At 47.6% G+C, this 24598-nt stretch overlaps 1 protein-coding gene and 1 long non-coding RNA gene across 3 annotated transcripts in view; one reads left to right on the forward strand and one right to left on the reverse strand.

The window, feature by feature from the left end:
* CHST7 (carbohydrate sulfotransferase 7) overlaps window positions 1–23772 on the reverse strand; it is a 29193-nt gene extending 5421 nt beyond the window's left edge. The window contains exon 1 of the mRNA XM_077888514.1: window positions 21890–23772. Within this exon, the coding sequence (XP_077744640.1) occupies window positions 21922–23382 (1461 nt within the window). The 5' untranslated portion in view covers window positions 23383–23772 and the 3' untranslated portion in view covers window positions 21890–21921. The remainder of the gene's footprint in view (window positions 1–21889) is intronic.
* LOC144308195 (uncharacterized) lies at window positions 8018–9435 on the forward strand. 2 transcript variants are annotated; one of them, XR_013374785.1, is made up of 2 exons: window positions 8018–8446; window positions 9184–9435. It is a non-coding gene; the product is annotated as an uncharacterized LOC144308195 (long non-coding RNA). The 2 variants fall into 2 exon arrangements; XR_013374786.1 differs by having other exon boundaries at window positions 8018–8382.
* Window positions 23773–24598: the final 826 nt, after the last annotated feature.

A 24598-nucleotide genomic window follows, 5' to 3' on the forward strand; every position in this document is an offset into this window, starting at 1 on the left:
ATCCCGTCAAGTGCCCCGCCTCAGTGCCCGCCAACCAGTCACCCCCACCCCCCGCCCTCCTCCCCTTCCACCACCCCTAGTTAGTTTCCCAGAGTTAGGAGTCTTCCATGTTCTGTCTCCCTTTCTGATATTTCCTACCCATTTCTTCTCCCTTCCCCTCTATTATTTATATTCCCCAAATGAATGAGACCATATAATGTTTGTCCTTCTCCAATTAACTTATTTCACTCAGCATAATACCCTCCAGTTCCATCCACTTCGAAGCAAATGGTGGGTATTTGTCATTTCTAATGGCTGAGTAATATTCCATTGAAACACATTCTTTTTAAGCACGCATGGAATATTCACAACATAGGCCAGATCCTGGTTCATAAAACAAACCTGAATAGATTTAAAAGAATTAAAATAACACAGAATGTGTTCACTAATGATGGAATCAAACTAAGAATCTATATCAGAAAGATATCAGGAAATTCTCCAGATCCTTAAAAATGAGAATTCTAAATAATCCATGGAATATTAAACAACAACAATATGTCGAATTAAAATGAATATGCAACATATCAAAATTTGTGAGACACAACCAAATCAGTGCTGAGAGTGAAATTTATAGTATTAGATGTTTACACTGCAAATGATGTAAGGTCTCACATCAATATTCTAAAAACCCACCTCCAGAAACTAGAAGATAAAAGTAAACACAAATCAAGCAGAGGGAAACAAGAACAGAAATCAGTAAAATTGAAAACAGAAAAACAACAGAGAAAAATCATTGGAACAAAAACCTGGTTCTAAAAAAAGATTAAGAATTGGATAAACCTCTACCAAGGCTAAAAATAAAGAGAAGACAAATTACTAATATCAGCAATGAAACAGGATCCCACTACAGAATTCACAGACATTAAAAGGATAAAAAACACTAAGAATAATTCTACATACATAAATTTGACAACTCAGGTGAAATGGACCAATTCCTCAAAAAGCACAAACTACCATAATTCATCCAATATGAAGTAGATAATTTGACGTTTTATCTATTTAAAAATTGAAGTAATCATTAAAAGACTCCCAAAAACTAAATCTTCAGGCCCATATACTTTCAATGGAGAATTCTACCAAATATTTAAAGTAGAATTACCACTAATTCTACATAGTCTCTTCCACAAAATTATGAGGCCAGTATTACCTGATACCAAAACTAGACAAATGCCCAAAAAACCCCAGTATCTCTCATGAACTTAGATGTGAAAATCCTCAACAAAGTATCAGTAAATCATATTCAACAATATGTGGAAAATTTTATATATCACGACTAAGTGGGGTTTATTCCAGGATGAAAACTGGCTTAGTTTCAATAATCATGAAATCCACCATGTTAACAAGCTAAGGAAGAAAAATCACATAATCCTATCAACTGATGCAGAAAAGGCATTTCCATCCATTAAAGATACTTAACATCTGGTTCATGATAAAAATTCTCAGCAAACTAGGAATAGAGGGAAACTGCCTCAACTTGATTTTTAAAAATTCTACATAAACCTACATATAACCTCATTCTTTATGGTAAAAGACTGAACGACTTCCCCCCTAAGATCAGAAACAAGGCAAAAGATGTCTGCACTTGCCATTCTTATTCAGCATAATACTAGAAGTCCTAGCCAATGAAATAAGGTAAGAAAAGGAAATAAAAGCCATAGTGACTAGAAAGGAAAAAATAAAACTGTCCCTATTTGCAAATGATATGCTTATATACATAGAAAATTCCAAGGAATACACACACACACACAACTAACAAATAAATTCAGTAAGTTTGCAGGATACAAGATCAATATTAAATATCTACTTGATTTATATATACCAAAAATGAACATTTTAAAACCAAATCTTAAAACTCATACTATTTACAATCACTGAAAATAAATGAAATATTTAGATATAAATATAATAAAACAAGTAAATGACTTGTAGGCTAAACTACAAAATACCAGTAAAAGAAATTAAACAAGATCTGAATAAAAAGAGACACTTAACCATGTTCATGTATTGGAGGACTCAACAATAAAGATGTCTAAATCCCCCTAAATTGACCTATATAGAGATTTTAGGAAATTCCTATCAAATTCCATCAATGCTTTTTGTAGATATAGACAACATTATTCTAAAATTTACATGGTAAGGCAAAGAAACTAGAATACCTAAAAACCTTTCTGGAAAAGAATAAAGTAGGAATAATCATTCTATTCAGTGTTAAGATAGATATAACCACATTAATCAGAATAGTGTGGTATTGGTGGAAGGACAGACTCATAGATCAGTGGAGCAGTAAAAACCCAGAAACAGACCTACATATGTGTATGGCTAACTGATTTTTGACAAAAAATAAAAAAGCAATTTATCGGAGGAATGATCATCTTTTCAGTAAATGGTGCTGAAACAGACCAACCACAGGCAAAAACTAACCCTTTACCTAAACCTCACACTTTAAACAAAACCTAACACAAAATGAACCATAGAATTAAATGTAGATATAGATAAGCTTATCCTAAAATGTATAAGGAAAGACAAAAATATACAATATCAGAAAGCACAGGAGAAAATCTTCAGGACCCTAGGGCTGGGCAAAGAGTTCTTAGACACTGCAGCAAATGCACAATCCACAAGAGAAAAATTGTTAAGTTGGACTTCATCAAAATTTACAAACTTTTGGCTTGCAAAAGATCTTGTTAATATGATATAAACACAAAATAAGATACAGACTGGGAGAAAATACTTGCAACCACATATTTACCAAAGGGCTTTTATCTAGAATATATAAATAACTCAAAATGCAAGAGCAAAACACAAAGAATCCAATTAGGAAATGGGCAAAACACCTCAACCAACATTTCACCAAAGAGGAGATCTGGACAGCAAGTAAGCACACAAAAGATGTTCAATGTCACTAGCCACTGGGATAATGCAAATTAAAAACCACAAGGACAATAACCACTACATACCTAACAGAACAGCTAAAGTACAACACAGTAACAATGCCAAATCCTGGTGAGGCTGCACAGAAATCTGATCTCTCATACACTGCCGTTGGGAATGTCAAATGGTTTAGCCACTCTGACAAAGTCTGGTAGTTTATTATAAAAAGCAAACATACATTTACCATATGATCTAACAATTGCACTCCTGGGCATTCATCTCAGAGAAAGGAAATGTAATGTCCACACAAAAACCTATACACCAATATTTCATAGCAGCTTTATTTATAATAGTTAAAAACTGGAAACAATCCAAATGTCCTTCAGTGGGTTAATGGTTAAACAAACTGTGGTACATCCATACCGTGGAATACTACTCAGCAATGAAAACGAAAGAACTATTGATACACATGACAACCTGGTGCCCCTCCAGTGAATTCTGCTGAGAATAAACAATCTCAAAAGATCACATATTGCATGATTCCATCTATATAGCGATTTTGAAATTACATCTAGAGATGAACAGATTAATGTTTGCCATGGAAAGGTGGGATGAGGTGGGGTATATGGTTATAAAGGGGTAGCCCAAGAGATTTTCTTTATGCTGATGGAACAGTTCTGTGTTGATTGTGGTAATATTCACACATATTTACATGAGATCAAAGTACACAGGTCCATGTACTCACATACACACAAAAGGAGTATGTGTAAAAACAGAGGCCTATAGATTGTACTAATGTCAACTTCCTGGTGTTGATAGTGACCTACGGGAAATATGTGACCCCTGGGAAAAGCTGGGTGAAGGATACGCTGGACCTCCCTGTACTGTTTTTGCAACTTCCTAGGAGTCTACAAATTATTTCAAAATAAAAAAATTCCCTCTGCCAACTGTTTCTTTGTGCAGTGTGTCTACCTCTCCATTTGAGTTGTCTTAAAGACCCAGAAACAATGTAGCAGTAATTCACCAAGTGCTAAATGTTGCCTGGTCAGATCACCTGTCCTAACAAATATCCTGTTTATGGACACAGTACCAGCCCCACCTCTGGACCCAAAAGCACTCTTTAAATCCTTTTATTAAAAATCTTTTTAAAAATTTATTTTCTCTACCTGTAAGTTGCTTTTCACTCAAGTTCAAATTTTTTATCAAATCGCTGGCAGTACAAGGTGGGAGGAGGGGAGCTCTGAAAGCTCTGTGACTGCCTCTCTGGAGTCTTTGAAGAGCCATTCTGAAGCCCAGCTAATCCAGGCTGGGCAGTCCTCGGTGTACCAAAAGCAACCTTATAAGGCCCTTTCCTTCTTCACACTGCAAATGGGTTCCTGTCCTCCTATACTTCCTGAAGGTTACCGAACCGGGGGCAGGGGTGCTTACATACCTTCCAGTCCTGATGTCTACCTCCATGGAGCCCATAGCCCCCAAGTAGGACCTTAAAAACCTATCAGTTAATTTCCTAACATTTTCCCATTATTTTGGGTTGTGGGTTTTTGGGTTGGTTTTTGTTTGTTCGTTTCTGTTTTTGTTTTTGTTTCTTTGAGAGTGAGCACTCGAGTAGGGGTGGGTGGGAGAGGGAGAGAGAAAGAATCTTAAGCACACTCCCCACTGAGTGCAAAGCCTGCAATGGCTCAATCTCATAACCCTGAGATCATGACCTGAGCTAGAAATGAAGAGCTGGACACTCAACCAACTAAACCTTGTGTTTAAAACATAAACATATCCAGGACGCCTGGGTGGCTCAGTGGTTGAGTATCTGCCTTTGGCTCAAGGCATGATCCCAGGTCCAGGGATCAAGTCCCACAGCAGGCTCCCTGCAAGGAGCTGGCTTTTCCCTCTGCCTATGTCTCTGCCTCTCTGTGTATGTCTCCCATGAATAAGTAAACAAAATCTTTAAAAAATAATTAAAAATATAAAACAGCAACATATCCATGAGTTCTTAATGTGATGGTTCCCTCAATTCTTAAGCACCAGTGTCTTAGATACAGGATTAAAATTTTAATTCACTCCAGATTTCACTCTTTGTAATACTTTGGGGCCCTATTCATTTGAAGCTATGAAATATTCAATTTTGTGTGCAAATTTAAAAACCAAACACTCAGTTTATCAGCAAGCTTCAGTGACCAAGTACCTAGCACTGCCCTTTTTATCCCTCAGGTGCTGGATGTTTGACAATTAAGAATTAAATTTGAAGCTACTAACACATCTTGGTTAAAACGATTCCCATTTACCCAGAATCTGGAGAAAATAAAAATGTTTGCTACTGCCTGCAGCACCTGAAATGAGTGTAGAGCCTTCTGGATATTCTGAAGACAAAATTATTTAAAGACCTATCCTGGGCTCTCTATTCTGTTCTATTGATTTAGGTGTCTCCAGTGCCATACTGCTTTGATTACTATAGCTTTGTCGTATACTCTATACTCTTCTTTTTCAAGACTGCTTTGGCTATTCAGGGTCCTTTCAGGTTCCATACAGATTTTAGGATCATTTGTTCTAGTTCTGTGAAAAATGCTATTTGTCAAAGAAGACATAAAGACAACCAACCAACACCTGAAAAGATGCTCAAGGGGTGTCTGGGGGGTGCAGTTGGTTAAGCGTCCAACTCTTGGTTTAGGCTCAGATCATGATCTCAGGGTTCTGAGATCAAGCCCCACATCTGGCTCTGCACTCAGTGCAGTCTGCTTAAGATTTTCTCTCCCTCTCCTTCTGCCCCTCCTCCATGAGTGCTCTTTCTCTCTCTCTCTAAAATAAATCAATCTTTTCTTAAAAAAAAAAGAAAGAAAAGATGCTCGACATCACCAACCATCAGAAAAATGCAAATCAAAGCCATAATAAGATAATGCTTCACACCTGTCAGAATGCCTAGTATCAAAAAGACAAATATTACGTGTTGACAAGGATGTAAAGCAAAGGGAACCCTCGTGCACTGCTGGTGAGAATGCAAACTGGTGCAGCCAAAATGGAAAACAGCATAGAGATTCCTGAAAAAATTGAGAACTACCATACGATCTGGCAATTCCATGTCTGGGTATTTATCAAAAGAAAATAAAAATACTAACTCAAAAAGATATATGCATCTTCATGTTCATTGCCCATTATTTATAAGACCCAAGACATGGAAGCAACTGAAACGTCCACAAACAGATGAATAAAGATGTGTGTGTGAATAAAGAAGATATATATGTATATATACATACACAAACATACATACACACAATGGAATATTAATAAGTCAGAAGAAAGAATAAAATGTTGCTGTTTTACGACAATACGGATGGACCTAGACGGCATTATGCTAAGTGAAATAAGTCTAGGAAAGACAAATATCATATAATTTCACTTACACGTGTAATCGAAAAAAACAAATGAACAAACAAAACAGACTCATACAGAGAACAAACTAGTGGTCGCCAGAGGGAAGAGGGGTAGGGGAAGGGGTGAAATAGGTGAAGGGGATTAAGAGGAACGAATTTCCAGTTATAAAATAAATAAGCCACGGGGTTGCAAAGTACAGCACAGGGATGTGGTCAATAATAATTCGTAGTAACTTTGCATGGTGACAGATGGTAACTACCACTTACAATGGTGATGACTTCGTATGTATATCAATGTCAAATCTCATACCAGAAACGAATACGTTGTATGTCAACTATACCTCAATTTTTAAAAACACCTATCTTGTATGATAACAGAAAACAGATAATAAAAAAACTCTGGGTGCAATTAATTTACAGAATTATAGAGATTTCACTCTATCGCTATTTTGAGAAGCACGTGTAAAGGGTTGTTTTAAAAATATGTGGCATCTAAGGGTCAAGTCTCTCCTTAATACTCAATTCACAAAATCACTTGCACTTTATTTTTTTTAATAATAAATTTATTTTTATTGGTGTTCAATTTGCCAACATTACAGAATAACACCCAGTGCTCATCCCGTCAAGTGCCCCCCTCAGTGCCCGTCACCCATTCACCCCCACCCCCCGCCCTCCGCCCTCCTCCCCTTCCACCACCCCTAGTTCGTTTCCCAGACTTAGGAGTCTTCATGGTCTGTCTCCCTTTCTGATATTTCCCACACATTTCTTCTCCCTTCCCCTTTATTCCCTTTCACTATTATTTATATTCCCCAAATGAATGAGAACGTATAATGTTTGTCCTTCTCCGACTGACTTACTTCACTCAGCATAATACCCTCCAGTTCCATCCACGTTGAAGCAAATGGTGGGTATTTGTCATTTCTAATGGCTGAGGAATATTCCATTGTGTACATAGACCACAGCTTCTTTATCCATACAACAAACTGATCATTTACTTAAAGTTTCAAAGTCTGGGACACCTGGGTGGCTCAGCGGTTGAGTGTCTGCCTTCGGCTCAGGGGGAGATCCCGGGGTCCTGGGATGGAGTCCCACATGGGGCTCCCTGTGTGGAGCCTGCTTCTCCCTCTGCCTCTCTCTGTGTGTCTGTCATGGATAAATAAGTAAAATCTTAAAAAAAGAGATTCAAAGTCAATTGAATTTAAATACTAAAAAAAATAAAGATTCAAAGTCCTACACCAAAGACTTGAGTGTATTTTGCCTCCTTTGCTACAGTTCTCCTGGTATTTAAATGACCAGCCGGGGACAGGCCCGTGGCGCAGCGGTTTAGCGCCGCCTTCAGCCCAGGGCGCGATCCTGGGGACCCGGGATCGAGTCCCACATCGGGCTCCCTGCGTGGAGCCTGCTTCTCCCTCTGCCTGTGTCTCTGCCTCTCTCTTGTAAATAAATAAAATCTTTAAAAAAATTCCGCGTTAAGGAGGGTCCGCCTCGTGTTGCGCCCGGGCTGTTACACTAGATGCAAGCTGAATTTCAATAGAAATAAAGAAACTCAAGTCTGCGGAGCAGAGGCGGCGCCGCGCCCTCGGCGGAGAGGCAGGTACCGGCCGCGGGCCCCCAGAGCAGCAGCCGGGCACGGACGTCTCCCTTAGCTCCTCCCATCGCACTTGCAGATTTTTTTTTTTTTTTTTTTTGGCGCTTGTAGATTTTTTTTACCCGCCCTTCGGCCAAGTTTTCCTCCGCCGACCAGGGTGACACCCGCCCCCCCCCCCCCCACGCACTTGGCCCAGGTGAGGCCCCGGGCTGACTTGGTAGGTGCTGGGCTGGCGGCGGGGTGGGGTGCGGGGCGGAGATTTCCGGGCATTCAGCAGGACCCGTTATCAAGGGCGACGTCCCTGCCGGCCCATTGTGACCGCCTTCCTCCGGGGCCACTCCAGGACGGACGGGCCGAGCGCGGCGTCAGCCTCCTCCGCGGCTGCTCCGCCGCTCGCTGCTCGCGGGGGCTTGTCCCGACCGCCCGGCCCGGCCGGCCTCGGGGCAGGACGCCGCCACCTTCGATCCTCGGTCCCCGCGGGCCCCGACTAAGCTCTAACCTTGCTGTTTTCACCTCCAGTCGGTGAGCCGGCGGTGCTAAGGAAAACGGAAATGACTGGCAGTGTTTACGGCAAAAGGGCCATTAAGTTAGTGGCGTGTGTGTGTGTGTGTGTGTGTGTGTGTGTGTGTTTTCTTTAAGGGAGCTGCTTGGGGAGAATGTGAAAATGATACTTGAAATCCCAGAAATGTCAAAGGGCAAGCATCCCCTCACTGGGACTCTGATGTGTAATAGGAAACATTTCGTTTGCTCACACAACCGCACCCCCCAAACAGCCTGGAGATGGACTTCAATACCATCAGTGTTAGAAATTATTTCCAGACTTTCAATGTGAAAAATTAAGTAGCAGGGCGGGAGCCAGTATATTTGCACCAGTCATACTCTCTTTTTTTTTTTTAAGATTTTATTATTTATTCATGATAGACATAGAGAGAGAGAGAGAGGCAGAGACACAGGCAGAAGGAGAAGCAGGGCCCCCCCTGCAGGGAACCCGCCGCGGGACTCCATCCCGGGACTCCAGGATTGCTTCGCGCCCTGGGCTGAAGGCAGGCGCTAAACCGCTGACCCACCCGGGGATCCCCTAATTGCTTTTTTTTAAGATTTTATTTATTCATGAGAGACCTAGAGAGAGAGGCAGAGACATAGGCAGAGGGAGAAGCAGGCTCCCTGCGGGGAGCCGGATGCAGGACTCGATCCCAGGACACCGGGATCCCGACCTGAGCCAAAGGCAGACCTCAACCGCTGAGCCACCCAGGTGCCCCTGCAACAGTCATACTTAATACTTATTTTTTATTTATTATTTTAATTTTTATTTATTTGTGATAGTCACAGAGAGAGAGAGAGAATGAGGCAGAGACACAGGCAGAGGGAGAAGCAGGCTCCATGCACCGGGAGCCCGGGATTCGATCCCAGGTCTCCAGGATCGCGCCCTGGGCCAAAGGCAGGCGCCAAACCGCTGTGCCACCCAGGGATCCCAACAGTCATACTTAATACTTGAAACAACTCTCACTTCCGGTGAATACAGAGAATGAGTTTTAATTAAAAATAACAAAAACACGACCTCACAAACAGACAAAACTCTTGGCCTGGGGAGTAGGGGGAGACACCAGGGGAGAAGCCACTTGCTGGCATCTGGGCAACCCATGTGCAGCTAAGCTGCCCCCTACCCCCTTGCTGCTCACAGAAGGAGAAAAGGACTCACTTCTCTGCTTCAGAATTCCAAGGAAAACCAACACATGCGAGACATTGGTCAAGTCCCAGAGTCAACAAGAGCCAAAATTAAATGGCCATCATGTTTCCTCAACAGAACAGGATAAAAATAATAACTGGCTTCTAGCTTTATCATGCCCACCCCCAGCGGAAAAAGTCCCAAGTTTCTGAGCTCACTTGCAAACAAAATGAATATGCTCCAAACCAGTATTTATAAAACTTGGAAACAGCTGACTCGGCCTAGTTGGCTTTTGTTTTTTCCTTTCATTGAGCTGCTCCGAGGTATAATTTCAATCGGCATACATAATTGCTTTTGTGAGTAAAGTCATTCCGACTCAAGTAAAGGAACTGAGTCAGTATCTTACAATATGTGTTTGATTGCCCACCTGCAAATGTTTGTCATCCACCAAGTGGGGGTGTCACAGGTTAGCAAGGGCACGAGGCTGGGAAGTGGTGGAGCTTGGATCTGTCATTCGGGCAGCCGCTGGGCCCCCACAGGAGTGGCCCCTGGTCAACTTTAGGGTTCACAGGTTAGGATGGCTAGTCAGAATACAGAGTCTGTCCCACACTCCAGGTATCTCTTCCTGTACATGAAGGCACTGTCTGCCCTACGCCTCATCTAGCCCTGTCCATGGTTGATGGGTATAAAATGGCCCCATGGCGGTGCCTGGGTGGCTCAGTCACTTGAGCATCCAATTCTTGGTTTCAGCTCAGGTCATGATCTCCGGGCCATGAGATCGAGGCCCACAGCGGGTTCCGTGCTCAGTATGGAGTCTGCTTGAGATTCTCTCTCCCTCTCCCTCTGCACACCCCCTCTCCCGCACATTCATATTCTCTCTCTCTCTCTCAAATAATAAATCTTCAAAAATTTATTTTTGTGCCATTTCAAAAATGGCACAAAGGCCAAGAGCAGGTTCATGTTGGCACAGGATGTCGGAGCAGGTAAATCAGCCTTCCCCTGGGCCCATAGGACTGCCAGAGATTGCCATATTTAGGAGCATGACATGAGTTTTTCCTGAGCTCAAAACTATTTCTTTCTCTCTGTTGAGAAATAAAAATAAAACAAAATAAATTTAAAAGGCATTCAATAATGGTGGGAATTTTGTTGTTCTTTGGGAGGGTGTGTTCATGTGTGTTTATTTTCAGCCCACAATCTCCTTTTTGCAAAACAGTCCCTTTTGCCATCCCTAGCTGGGGAAGGTGGGGGGTGTGTGTGCAGAATACCCAGAAAGGCAACAAAAGGGTAACCTTTTTTATTGTTTGTAGAACCTGAAAACTGTATTACTTTCCTCTATGATATCTGTGTTGGCGATGCCCTTTATTAGAGCAAGGAACAGTATCTGCTTTTATGGCTTCTAAAATCCGTATATTCAACATATGCCAGCTCTAGGCTATTTGAAAGGAAGTCCTATTTTTAAAACACTATCTTGCAGGGCACCTGGGTGGCTCAGTGGTTGAGTGCTGGCCTTTGGCTCAGGATGTGATTCCAGGGTCCTGGGATTGAGTCTCACATCAGGCTCCCCGCAGGAAGCCTGCGTCTCCCTCTGCTTATGTCTCTGCCTCTCTCTCTGTGTGTCTCTCACAAATAAATACATAAAGTCTTTAAAAAAATAAATAAAACACTATCTTGATTTTAGTCTTTTTGGCTTAATATTCCCATAATCTCTCTGAAGCAGTGACGAGTCCTTTCCCATCAAGTCAGGTCTCAGGCATGGGGAGAGTGACCTCAAAAGCTCTGGGGCCTTTTCCCCACTGCTTACCTGATCTGTTATATCAGAACTGCTTCCCTTAGCCTCCCAAGTTCGTGCTGGTGGCTGCTCCTAACTTCCCTCAGTGCCTCATCTTCACACAGAAGAACTCACGGTCTCGAACCTGCTCCCCATACCTCACAAATGTTTCTGGCACCTTCTATTTCTGACTTTCAATTAGGCTGGCTTCTCTGTCTCCAACCCCTGCTGGTTACCCTGACCAAATGACACTAATCACACAATATTAATCTCTCCAAGCTGGCCCTCTAGACGTTTGTGTCTCAGGCTAGATTTGAGACATCTTGCCGCCAGGGCCCAGGGGTTGCCCTGCATCCTCACGGCTCGCCCCGTGCCTTCCGGGGTTCCTTTTAACACCGGCCCGGGAGACTGAACAGAAAGGGCTTCCATTCCATGCACAAACACTTCCATTCCATGTGCAAAAACACATCTGCCTCAATGGCTGTTTCCAGAATGTCGCTCTACGGCAAAGCTCCCAGCCACTCACACTGACTTTCAGGGGGGAGGGCAGTCTGCTCACTCTGAACAAGGTCATCCTTGATGGCCATCCTTGAAGTCAACCGTGGTGGCCATCCTTTACCTCCTCTTAACCTCTGAACTGACAAATATCCGCTATGGGCCAATGCTCCAATTTCTCCCCTGCATCCAGCATGATGGTCTTGCACACGAACAGGGCCAGCTGCAGATGTCACACCCGGACGCTGGCGAGGTGCCTGCAGGCTGTGGGGGGAGTGTGTGGGGGGTGCAAGGCTGAAGGGTTCCAACTCTCATGAAGACATCACTGAGCTCTGCGACTTCTCTCCAATTGAAACTGCTTCCTGTTCAGCTCCCAAAAGGCTCGCCACTTCCTTGCGTTCTTGAACTTGGGCCAGGGCTATTCCTTGGTCCCTACTGTTCTTAATTGTCTACTGCACTTAGGCAGAAAGGTTTCTTTGAATGGAGCCAACTCCTTCAGTTCCACCGCGGGGTAAGAAGATGAGGAGCCCGGAGACCTCCCGAAGAGAGGTTCGTTTCTAAGTCGCCTCATTCAGCTGGAAGGGCAGGCCCAGAAAGGCGAGACCGGTTTAGCTTTTGGAGTTTCTGGGCTGTTCATGCGGAGGGCGGCCTGAGAAAAGGCAGACTGAGGAATTTTAAGCCAGCTACTTATAAATATTTTTTAAAAGCATCACTCGGACTATTTATACTACATTTGTATTCATGGGAAGAAAATCTTTACCCAGGCTAAAAAAAAACCCTCTTTGAAAACCCTCTGAATCCTGTCTCGGCAACTGCAAACGGGGGCTCCTGCCCTACACCCACCGCCCCCCTGCCCCAGACTACAAAGGGGGCTCTCAGGAGCACAGAGGAAATGTCGGAAGGGTTAAGCTTTATTTAAAATCAGCCAAATCTCCCCAGCGCTAGTGTCCTGAAACAGTGGGGAGTTCAAGTCAACAGGCACTACCCCCTGCCCCGGGACCAGAAGGCCACCCTAACACGGAGCTCGCTAAGCCTGCCCTCACCCATCAGCGTGGTTTTATAAAAAAAAAAAAAAATGAGCATTTTTATTTCAAAGTGTATCCGGTCCTTCAAAAGGATCACAGGAATGACGCCTGCCAAATACAAGTGGCCTGCAGGAGGGCTTAAGCAGGCGATTTCGTCTGGTCACCATGACACCAAGGTGTAGGCAATCATTCACCCTCTGAGATGCCCCGTGGAGTCAGAGAAAGCTGGGGTTTGGGGAGGAAGCATTTTTCCAGCCAGCACGCCAGCCAAAATGAAAAAAATTCGGTAAAATGCACATTGGTGAAAGTCTGGCAAACAGGACACTCCCAGAAACAGCTGGTTGGGAGTGAACACTGGGGCCAACTTTGAAGAACTCTACCTCTCAAAATGCAAAACGTGTACACCCTTTGCTACATAAGACCACCCTGCTGGAGAGGTTTTTCTAAGAGATCTACTTGCGTGTATGCACATGACACCATTAAAAATGTAGCAATGAAATGCTGGGACTAGAAACTAGTGAAATGTTACATACTCCTATAGTGTTTTCCTAGGTTTCATTATTTTATTTCTGTTATCTTTGTTTTATTTTTTTTTAAAGATTTTATTTTATTTACTCATGAGAGATACAGAGCGAGAGAGAGAGAGAAGCAGAGGGAGAAGCATGCTCCATGCAGGGAGCCCGACGTGGGACTCGATCCCAGGTCTCCAGGATCAGGCCCTGGGTCGCAGGTGGTGCTAAACCACTGCGCCACTGGGGCTGCCCTCTTTATTTGTTTTAAACCAATTACATTTTATTTCACTTTTTATTTCACTTTTCAGAAGGGAGAGGGAAAGGAGAGAGAGGGGTAGAGGGAGAATCTCAAGCAGACTCCCCGCTGAGCACAGAGCTGGACAGGGGGCTCGATCTCACAACCTGAGATTGAGATCATGACCTGAGCCAAAATCAAGAGGCAAATGCCTAACTGACTGAGCCACCCAGGCTCCCCTATTTCTGTAACCTTCAGATCATACCTCATAAATAAGATTTTGTCACAACTGGATTTAGTGGAAGCAGAGGCATCAAGTACACACTTCTGAAACATAAAAAAGGCAAGGGAACAGTGCCTTAGAAAAAGTTATTCGTGGGATGCCTGGGTGGCTCAGCAGTTGAGCATCTGCCTTTGGCTCAGGGCATGATCCCGGGGTCCCAGGATCGAGTCCCATATTGGGGTTCCTGCATGGAGCCTGCTTCTCCCTCTGCCTGGATCTCTGACACACACATTCTCTCTCTCTCTCTTTCATGAATAAATAAATAAAATCTTGGAAAAAAAGGTTATTCATAAAAGATCACCAGAAAAACCCCTAAACAAAAGCTAAATAATTCATCATTAAGTTTAATATGAATAGGTACAGATTTAGTACAGTGAGCTAGCATTAGGTTTCTTGCTTAAGCCCATAAATCTTTCCCTAAACACTACTGATCCTCTAAAGGATAAATGCATGAACTTAGCAGTACTTTAGACACTGCTAGCTGCTGGAACATTCCACAGAAAAATGGAAAATAATTTTGTAGGAACATGATGGCAACAGTCAGCAGCCAGTATTCTCACTTTCAAATTACCAAAAAGCATATACAATTTTAGTCTAGGAAAAGTCAACATTTAAAAAGAATTTAGAATGAAAAGCAACCTCCCCTCCCCTCTTTAATGAGCATATAGACACTGAAAAAGTTCCCAAAAATCTAACTAAAAAGTTTACGGAAAGAAACATATGCCCTTATAGTTATTAAATGCAGTCCGTATGGAGACTCTTCAGACACAGGTGCTACCCGCCCTGGGCTGGTGGCAGGAGCCCGTGGGGATGGGACGGAAACAGCAAACACGTTCCCTGGGTGTGAGCGCTCCGGCACCTGACCCACTTCGAGTACTTGTTCAAAAGAGGGATTCAGAATCTGGAACTTGTGAATTCCCTTCACCATCTTCTTCAAAGCCACGTTTTTGATAATCTCATCGTAGCTATCATGTTTCTGGACTTGAGTAGGTGGCAACAGAAATCCATTATGGCCAAGCACCACTACTGCCCACAAATGGTGGGAATGTAAACTGGTGCAGCCACCATGGAAAACTGAGCAGAGGTTCCTCTAAAAATTAAAAATAGAACTGCCATGTGATCCAGGAACTCCACTTCTGGGTATTTACCCAAAGGAAACAAAAACACTAACTCAGGGATCCCTGGGTGGCGCAGCGGTTTGGCGCCTGCCTTTGGCCCAGGGCACGATCCTGGAAACCCAGGATCGAATCCCACATCGGGCTCCCGGTGCGTGGAGCCTGCTTCTCCCTCTGCCTATGTCTCTGCCTCTCTCTTTCTCTCTCTCTCTCTGTGACTATCATAAATAAAAAAAAAACACTAACTCAAAACAATATCTGCACCCCCATGCTCACTGCAGCATTATTTACAATAGCCAAGACACGCATGGCATCCACCTAAGTGTCCATCAATGGCTGAATGATCCATTCAGCCATAAACCAAAAGGGAATCTTGTCACTTGTGAGAGTATGGATGGACCTGGAGGACACTGTGCTCATAAAATAAGCCAGAAAAAGACAAATACTGTATGGTCTTCATTACATGTGGAACCTAAAAAACAAACTCATGGAGAGAACAGGCTGGTAGTTGCCAGAGCCAAGTGGCAGGGGGTGGGCGAAATGGGTGAAGGGGGTCAAAAGGTACAAACTTCCAGGTATAAAATAAACAATTCATGGAGATGTAGTGTACAAACACAGTGACCGTAGGTAATAGTACTGTATGGCATATTTCAAGGTTGGTAAGAGAGTAGATCTTTAAAGTTCTCATTGAAAGGAAAAGCAGGTAACTACAAGTGGTGATGGATGTTAACTAGACTGTGATCATTTCACCATATACACAAGTATGGAATCACTATGCTGTACACCTGAAACTAATACAATGTTATATGTCAATTATATCTCAGTTAAAAAAATTAAGATTTTTATTTATTTGACAGAGAGAGAGTGCACAAGCAGGGTGAGCAGCAGGCAGAGGGAGTGGGAGAAGCAGACTCCCCGCTGAGCAGGGAGCCAGATGTTGGACACAATCCCAGGATCCTGCGATCATGACCTGAGCCGAAGGCACATGCTTAACCGACTGAGCCGCCCAGGTGCCCCTCAATTAAAAATTTTAAGTAATTAAAATCTAAAAGATTTATAGCTACCCCCAGAAGGGCAAAATATGTTTGAATTTGCAGAAAGCGTTTCTAGACAAATATCACAAGAAATGTATTTCTTCTAGGAAATGCATGTGGTTGCTTCTAGAAAGTTAAGACTGGAGGTTATTTTATATCCCTCTGTAACTGTTAATATTTTCCACCATGTGCTTGTATTATCTCTAAAAAAAGTTTTGGGTGTCAGTTTCAAAATAGAGAGCACCTGATTTCAATCCTCTGGCTGTGTTATTCTGGACAATTACCCAACCTCTCTGGGTCTGTTTTGCCATCCCAAAACAGGGATGCTATGTACCTCATAAAGCTGAGATGAGGACTAACTCCACACAACACACATGAAGCAAGTAACACAGTGCACAAAACAGGCATGCAATAAACATCACCTTCCCTTAGCTCGAGAAACCCTGGAAATCCTCTTAACCTTCGTTCCTACTGGCAAGAACACTAAAGCCAAAAAGGTTTAGGGACTTGCCCAAGATCAATCAAGAAGCAACCAGAAGAGCCAAGCCCTAAAAGCCTGGGTTCCTGAACCCTCACATAAAAATCAATTCCATATGCGCTAAGGAATGACTCTGTAACTACTGTGTGGCCATGCCTCCACTTTGGTAGGGCCAGCCTCCTCCCCTGCCTCACTCACCAGACTTGAGGAGTCTTGATTTTTCCCTAAACACCAAATCCACCATCAACTGAGGGGTCCTACCTGGGAAGACAGCCCCACAGGGGAGCTCCAAGAATGTCTTGATCAAAGGCAGCACTAAAATAATAAGGATTTTAATATGGATGTGTTTTTAAAAAATCTGCTCTATCTCATTATGTGGCTCTGCCACTCAGGTATCTATGTGTACCCCAACCCCATACACACACCTCATCCTAATTTCCAGCCCTCTGGCTTGAATACAGCACCAGATTGGATTTAGGATTGGAAGTTTTTGTTTTTTTAAAGATTTTATTTATTTATTTATTTATTTATTTATTTAAGAGAGAAAGAGAGCATGAGCAGGGCGAGAGGCAGAGGGAGAAGGAGAAGCAGACCCCCCGCTGAGCAGGGAGCCCTATTCGGGGCTCAGTCTCAGGACCCCAGGATCATGACCTGAGCTGAAGGCAGGTGCTTAACCAACTGAGCCACCCGGCACCCCTGATAGGGAATTTAAATGGATTTTGTTGAATGAGAAATTCTATGGGGGGGGGGACAATGTTTAATGAATGCCTATTTAAGCAAGAGATCTCCTTCAGGTGACATTTATACATAAGCTGGGGCTTAGTATCCTGATTAAGATAGAATGACTGTGAGAATACTTGGGGATTTGGTGGTAGCTGGTCATTTCTGTTTCTGCTCGGATGGCTTCCTTAGAGAAAGCTTTCTGAACGTTGGGTTATTAGTTTACAGTGCACTTACCTCCTTCCCTAGATTCGTTCAAAGGATTCATTTATCTTGTCAAGAACAAAGACCAAGGTGTCTTAAATACCTACCAGAATGAAATCTTGGGGCCTCCTCAGAACAGAGGTCAAGGGGAGACATGCTGAAAGGGACAGGACAGCACATTTAACTGTCTGGAATAGTAGTGGATGGTGTGTACAATGATGGATTATTAGGTTCTAAGAAGCTAGGGATAACAAAGCATTTAAAGGAATGTGAGAGGGTGATAAATGGAGCTGTGAATCCCTGAAGACGTTTTTCCCTTTCCATATGAACGCCCTCCAGCTGCTTGGAGCCTCATGGCTCCAAGTTCCTTGACATAAATTTCGATGGCCCTCCAGCCCCATCCGGATCTTGTTCCAGTGGCAACAGCCCCACCCGGATGATGAACCAGGACCGGTCCAGGCCACGGTTCTCAACTTTGGCTGTCCAGCTCCATCACCCGGGGTGCTTTCAGAATACCCCAATGCCTGGGCCCCACTCCAGATCAAATGAAGTCAGAATCCCTGGGGATGGAACTCAGGTACTGACATTATGGCTGAGAACCAGGGATCTAAGCCAATCAGGACAAGCCCGTTTTCCCTGTTGCCACTTACTGGGCCAGTGAGGGCCACGTGACCAAGTGCTAGCCAGTGAGAAATAAAAGGATGTCGACTGAGGTGGGGGGGTTGGTTCTGGGAAGGTTTTATTACCAGATCGAAGGAGAGACACACGAGGGAACTCCTCCACCCCTTCCTTACTAGCCAGCCAGCTTCCTTCCTGCCTGCCTCTTAACAACGCTGCGTAGTTGTGAGGAAGTGATGCTCGTTGCTGAGGCTACCATCTTGTGACAGCCGGAGAAGCTGGTGACTGAAAGCCAAGAGGGTGGAAGGGATAGAAAGGGCCTGAGTCCTTGATGACTTGGTTCAGGGTGCTGTGGTCCCCACGCAGCCCTGCAAAACAGTGTCCTGACTCCCTCCCTCCCTGACTCCCTGAATCCTGGCTGTCAGCTATGGACCTTCCAGAAGTTGCCCAGGTTAATGAGTGTGCAGCTCTCTCCCCTTCGCTGCTGAGCTAGGGGTACCACCAGCTAGACCCCCAAGGCCTGACCTTCACTGCCACCTGCCTGTGCTCACTGACCTGTCCTACGTTTTTCTTTAAGCTCTTCTTTCCAACTTCTCTCTAACTCAGGCGAACCATAGCGACTGCCCTGGCAAGACCTCCAGCCAGCCCAGGCCGCCCTGGCCAGCTTGAGCACACGCGCACACGCGCGCACACGCATACACACAAACACAGGTGCGCGCGCCCCATCCCCCACTCCGCTCGCACCTGCGCCGCCGCCGCCGAGGGACCACGAGGGATGTCTGGAAGGAGGGGTCGGGAACCGCCGCCCACTACCTCTACTTCATTGTAACACTCAAACCTCCGCCCAAGGAGAAGCCCAAGCCACCTTCACGTAACATACAAAGCAGGGACCGCAGCTTTCCTTCAGGCGCATGCGCGGCCTCCTGCCTGCCGCTGCAGGTGATGACAAGGCTCCCCTATCTAAAGATTCATCCTAACCTAACTAACTAAAAGGAACCCGTTCACCCTTGCTCGGGGACTCAAGGCCTTGGAAGTTACTCCCCCGTGATCTCCTTATTCGACGCAAATAAAATTTCCTTTGTGCAACAACTCCGCCTGGCGTATCTGTGACTCACCACGGAGCAAACTTTCCACCGTGCAGTTAACAGGGGTTTGCGATGAGGCCCGGGGCTGCGGGGGGGCGGGTGTAGATCGGCTGTAGAGTCACCCGCTTTTCCTGTAGAGGTGCTGTAGGCAGCTCGGAGATTTTATTGATTTGTTCCGTTTGCTAGAGCCTATTAATAATAAAGCTAAGTGTGGGGTAGCCCAGGTGGCTCAGCGGTTTGGTGCCGCCTTCGGCCCACGGTGTAATCCTGGAGTCCCGGGATCGAGTCCGGTCGGGCTCCCTGCATGGAGCCTGCTTCTCCCTCTGCCTGTGTCTCTGCCCCTCTCCCTCTCTCTCTCCCCCTCTCTCTCTCTCTGTCTCTCATGAATAAATAAATAATAAAATCTTTCAAACAAACAAACAAACAAACAAATAAATAAAGCTAAGTGTGTTTCCCACCCCACCCCAGCCTAGCTGAGGTGCTAAAGGTGCTGCCAGGGGATCCTAAGTGGGGCCAGGTAAGGGGAAAATCTGAGCTGGGGGGGCGGCGGTGGGGAGTCTAACACCAATGCTGCTCCCCCCTCCCCAGTCCAAGTGACTTTGGGCAGGTTACTTGAATCCTCTGAGTCCCGGATTCCTCATCTGTAAAACTGATAATGGGTGAAAGTAATGACACACGTACAATGCCTAACTCCATGCATGGCACAAGAGGATCCAACCCCTTCCCCAGGGGAGACAGATTTTTTGGAAGGTCATCAGTGGGTCAATAACGTCATCTTTCCAGGAATCGGGAACACCCACATTTTAACAAATCCACTGGTTGGTGGTGACATGGTAAGTGCCTAATAATTCCAGCAGAAGTGTGGGAAGAAGGGCTTGGTCACTAAAGTATTGGAAGAGCCTAGAGCTTGCTCCGAGAAGTCCCTGCAGCCCTGCAAAGGAAGCCTCAGTGGCCTTCCAAGCAGTGGCATCAGTGTCTTGCCCCATAGTCACTGTCACCCACACAGATTCTAACTTCCTAGAGATGCAGATTATACCCTCTCTCCTCCTCTCTATCCTCTTTCTTACCTCGCTCCCGTCAGAGCTCAATAAATGTTAGTAAAAATGAAAACAATAAAGGTTTCTGGGAGATCTGCAGTTCTTAACGCCAGAAAAATACTGCCCAATTAGCCCTGAGAGGCTCTTCCTCAAGCCTGGGAGGGAGGGTGAGGGGCCATTATGTTACTTACATGTGCAAAAACAGGATTAGCAGATGAAAGGATGTTTTTGTTAAGATGTGACGAGTCACCCTGTGCCTTTACCTTCCTTTGCTCTGGAAATCAGGAAAGAACACAGACTTCCTAGCAATTACCCAAACTGGCCAAGAAAACCACTCGATACTTGATTACTGGGAGAAAAAGCAGTCAGCTTCCGAAAGCACTCAGCAACCCTGGTCTATTAAACAACAACAAAAATCCATCTTCATTAACAACTTCAACTTTGTCCTCTGAGCTTCATCCCAGGGGAATACCGAATTACACTAAAAAATAATGAATGGAAACTTAAGTCACTTCCGCCCACCCAGCCGAGCTTTTCCTCCTCCTCTGGCAGCGCAGTGCAGAAGGCTGCCCCCTTCCAAGTCAAATAGTTTGGGTTAACGCGTTCCCATACCACTAACTAGACTGCTAAGGTCACCGTCATGCAGAACAAACTCCTTCCTCAGCCCAACAACGGCGCGGCCAGACACTGACCACATGCCGGGGTCACATGCCCCCACCTTAGCATCTTAGGATGCACGCTTTATAAAAGAGACAGAACACAAAAAGTTGGGGAAGGAGGAGGTCTTTGCACAGCCGAGGCTGCTACTTACTGCCCCTGTAAGGTTCCATCTCTCAAAGGGATTGGGGCTGAGTGCAGAACGCCCAGCCCTAAGGTCTGGCCGGCACTGGAGGAAGCTGATTAGGCAGCTTTTGTGACCTGATGTGGATGGGATATGGTCAAATATCCTGCAAACGCCAGCCGCGCAAGGGGGTGAGGGGCGGGGGGGGGGCAGGGAGATGCTCCATGAGCCAAGGGAAAGCCAAGTCCACTCTGCGGCGATACCACAGCAGGAGACACACACACGTGCAAAAAACTGTTGCAAGAGAGGCTTGTCTACACCTGTATGCCTGGTCACTTAGGAGAGACCCGGAGCGGCGCTCTAGAGAGACGGGGGCAGAGAAGTGGGGAACAGATTACGGGTAGGGAGGAGAGTCGCTAACTTTGCACCAAACCCTGCTTCGGGCTTTCCCCGTGCCTGCAAACACTGCTGCAAAGTTTCCCCACAGGTACAGATCGGTGTCAAGATAAAGTCGATCAGCTTCGAAATGGTCCCGGAAATCAGTTACCTTTCATGTCAATTTCCAGTCTCAAGTTCCATTATAGCTGTTTCAAACCTTCTCTACTCTCCTCAGACCTCTTCCCTCCTCTCCACCCCTCTTCTCTCTCCCTCTCCTTGCCCCAATCCCAACGGGTGACAGACCTTAATGCCTACTTCACGGAGGGACCTGGGAGTGCGGACACCTGGGTGCCGCCCCAGGCAAACTTAACCCCTCTCGGGGCCCTCCCCTGGGGAGGGGGCAGCTGGCTAAGCTGGAGATCCCGACGACTCTCTTCCAAATTCTACCAGCGGCGCTTTCCCACCCGCTCGGACCTATTCAGACGGGGTGAGATCTGGGACGGCATCCATCCCCCCACACACACTTCCCCCTACAGGCTGGTCTGAGCTCCCCCAAAACCCTTCCTTGCCCCCGTCCCGCCCGGGGCCACTTTACCCGGATCCGTCCCGGGGGCGCGGTGCGGGGGGCTACGTGGCGCCGTCCACCTCGGCCTCAGGCGGCTTCTCCTCATCCGCAGGCGGCTCCGGGTCGCCCTCCTCTCCGCTGCGAGGGTAGGCCAGCAGACGCATGGCTGGAGCGCAGGCCGCCTCCACCTGGCGCACCTGCTCTCGGCTCAGGCGCTCGCGCCAGGCGTGCACCGCCTCGCGGGCGTCGCGCGCCGACAGGTGGAAGGGTCGGTCGGCGCCGTAGGCCGCGCCCCGCGTCATGTTGAGCGCGAAGGCGTCGAGCGCGGCGAGCGCGCGCAGCCCGGAGAAGCGCAGCAGGCGGCGCAGCTGGGTGCGCGGCTGCCGCACCAGGTCCTCGTAGCGCAGCCTCAGGTAGCGGCGCCGCAGCCAGGCGGGCGCGCCGCGCGCAAACAGCAGGTCGCGCAGCCAGGCTTCGCAGATCACCTCGAGCGCGCCGGTCAGGAAGAAGTCGGCGCGCGGGGCGGCGGGCAGGGCGCGGGCCTGGGCCCCGGGCCGAGCGCCCACGCCGTGCGCCAGCAGCACGCGGTGGAAGCGGTCGCCCCGCTGGCGGGTGCGCAGCACTTGGATGCTCTCGCGCAGCAGCCCCTGCCGGGACTTGAGGCGTGAGTTGTGCACGGCCCGCGGGTCGCGGAAAAGTTGCACCACCTTCAGGTTGAGGCCGGGGTCACGCAACAGAGGCACCAGCACGCCCAGGTCGAGGAGGCGCACGTCCTTGATGACCACCACCGGATACTTGCGGCACTCGGCCTCCAGGGCGCGTAGAGCCACGGGCGGGCAGCTGCGCTCGCAGGCTGCATCTTCGACGAGGCCGACCTCAGCGCGGGCACGGGGTGCGCCGGGGCACAGCGGCGGCGAGCAGATGACCTTGTTGGTCCGCCAGCGAAAGAGCGCGGCCGTGGTGAGATTGGCTGCGCCCGGGGCGCGCGCGGCGGGGTCCCCCGGCGGCGCGTACAGCCGCAGCACCGAGAAGTCGCAGCGGAAGAGCGAGCGCAACATGTCGCGCAGCGCGCCCTGCAGGCTCTCAGCGTCGCCCGGATACAGCGCTTGCCATAGGTGCCACATGGGCTCGTACAAGTAGAAAACGTCCGGGTGCTGGTTAAAGAGCTCGCCCAGGAACGACGAGCCGGTGCGCCAGGTGGCATGCACATAAATGTGCTGCTTCTCGCGGGACAGCGCCTCCCCAACGGCGCCGCTTAGGTTACCCGGGGCCCCGGGGGATTGGCCCGCGCCCCCCTCCGCAGCCGGCCGCGCCTCCCCGCCCTGCTCTCGCTCTCCCGCCGCCGCAGCCTCCAAGCTCCACACTCCCAGGCTGCGCTGCACGCCCGGGCAGTGCCCGGCGCCCTTGTCGCCGTCGCGGCCGCCGTCCAGTACGGAGGGGATGAGCAGCAGCACCAGCGTGTACAGCACCAACAGCAGCGCAAACTTGCAGTACTCCCGGCGCCGCCGCCGCCGGCTCTTCATCGTTCACCGAGCCCCCCACCCTCCGAGCGGGTGGGGCGCCCGTCCTCTCCCCTTCCTCCGAAATCCCGTCCGAGCCCGCTCCTCCGGCCTCCTCGGGCCCCTCTGCGCCGGGGGGATGGGGAGCGGAGCGACCGGGCCCGTGCATCCACAACGGAGAACTTGGGAGACGGTGGTGCTGCTGGCGGCGCCCCTGCCCTCTCTCTCGGCCCCGCCGCTGGGTAGCCGCCTATTGGCTGCTTTGGCGGCCGCCCGCCCCGCCTTCGAGCTCGCCGCTCCTCCCCGCGTCTTTACCCGCCCGGGATCGCCCACGGCCCTGCCAGATCTGGGCGGGGTTGCGGCGGGGTGCGGATGATGGTTGGGGCGCACCGAGCCAGACCCCACCTTTCCCCAGCCGCTCCGTAGTGCAGTCAAGTCTTCATGAATTGACTTCAGGGCAGGGAGGGGCTCGTGTGTACAGAATGTACCCAGTGACCGGACTTGGACCCCACCCGGAGAACTCCGCCGCCTCCCCTGTTTTATGTCCCCTGCCTGGTCAGCTCTGCTCTTGGCAGACGCCCCTCCGTACTATCGAGAGCGGGGCTCCTGGTCGCTATCCACATCCAGCGCCCCCGTCAGCCCCAGGGTGGGTGTTACAGAGGTCTGGATGCGACAACTTCTCCCCTGGGATAAAGATACTCGATTGCACATTGCGCGGTGGGCGGGAGGAATTGGAGGCGCTAACTCCTTCGCGCAGCGCAATTAATCGTTAAGGTGTAGCCTTTGTCAACTTGTTTTGAATTTATTTACTCAGGAGAGACACACAGAGAGAGGCAGAGACATAGGGAGAGGGAGAAGCAGGCTTCCTGCGAGAGGCCTGATGTGGGACTCGATCCCAAGACCCCGGGATCACAGTCTGAGCCAAGGGCAGATGCTCAACCGCTGAGCCACCCAGGCATCTGGTGAACTTTTAAATGGTGTGTTCCTTAAGGGGTTGACCGCTGAGGGCTAAGCACATTTCTAGACCCTCTGAAGATCGGTTTACTCACTTGTAAAATGCAGATAATCTTTAGCATCTCTGTACCTCCTGTCGTTGTGAGATTTGGGTGTCATTTGTGACCACCGCGTAATCTAGCCTGTTCTGACACCTGAGCAAAAGACATTTACGGAGCTAGAACGATAGGATGTGGACTTCCTCGGGAGCTCAGTGTTTAAAAGGACCCATAAGCAGGACTATGCA

Source organism: Canis aureus, chromosome X (assembly GCF_053574225.1).
Source record: "Canis aureus isolate CA01 chromosome X, VMU_Caureus_v.1.0, whole genome shotgun sequence".
Classification (NCBI taxonomy): Eukaryota; Metazoa; Chordata; class Mammalia; order Carnivora; family Canidae; genus Canis; species Canis aureus.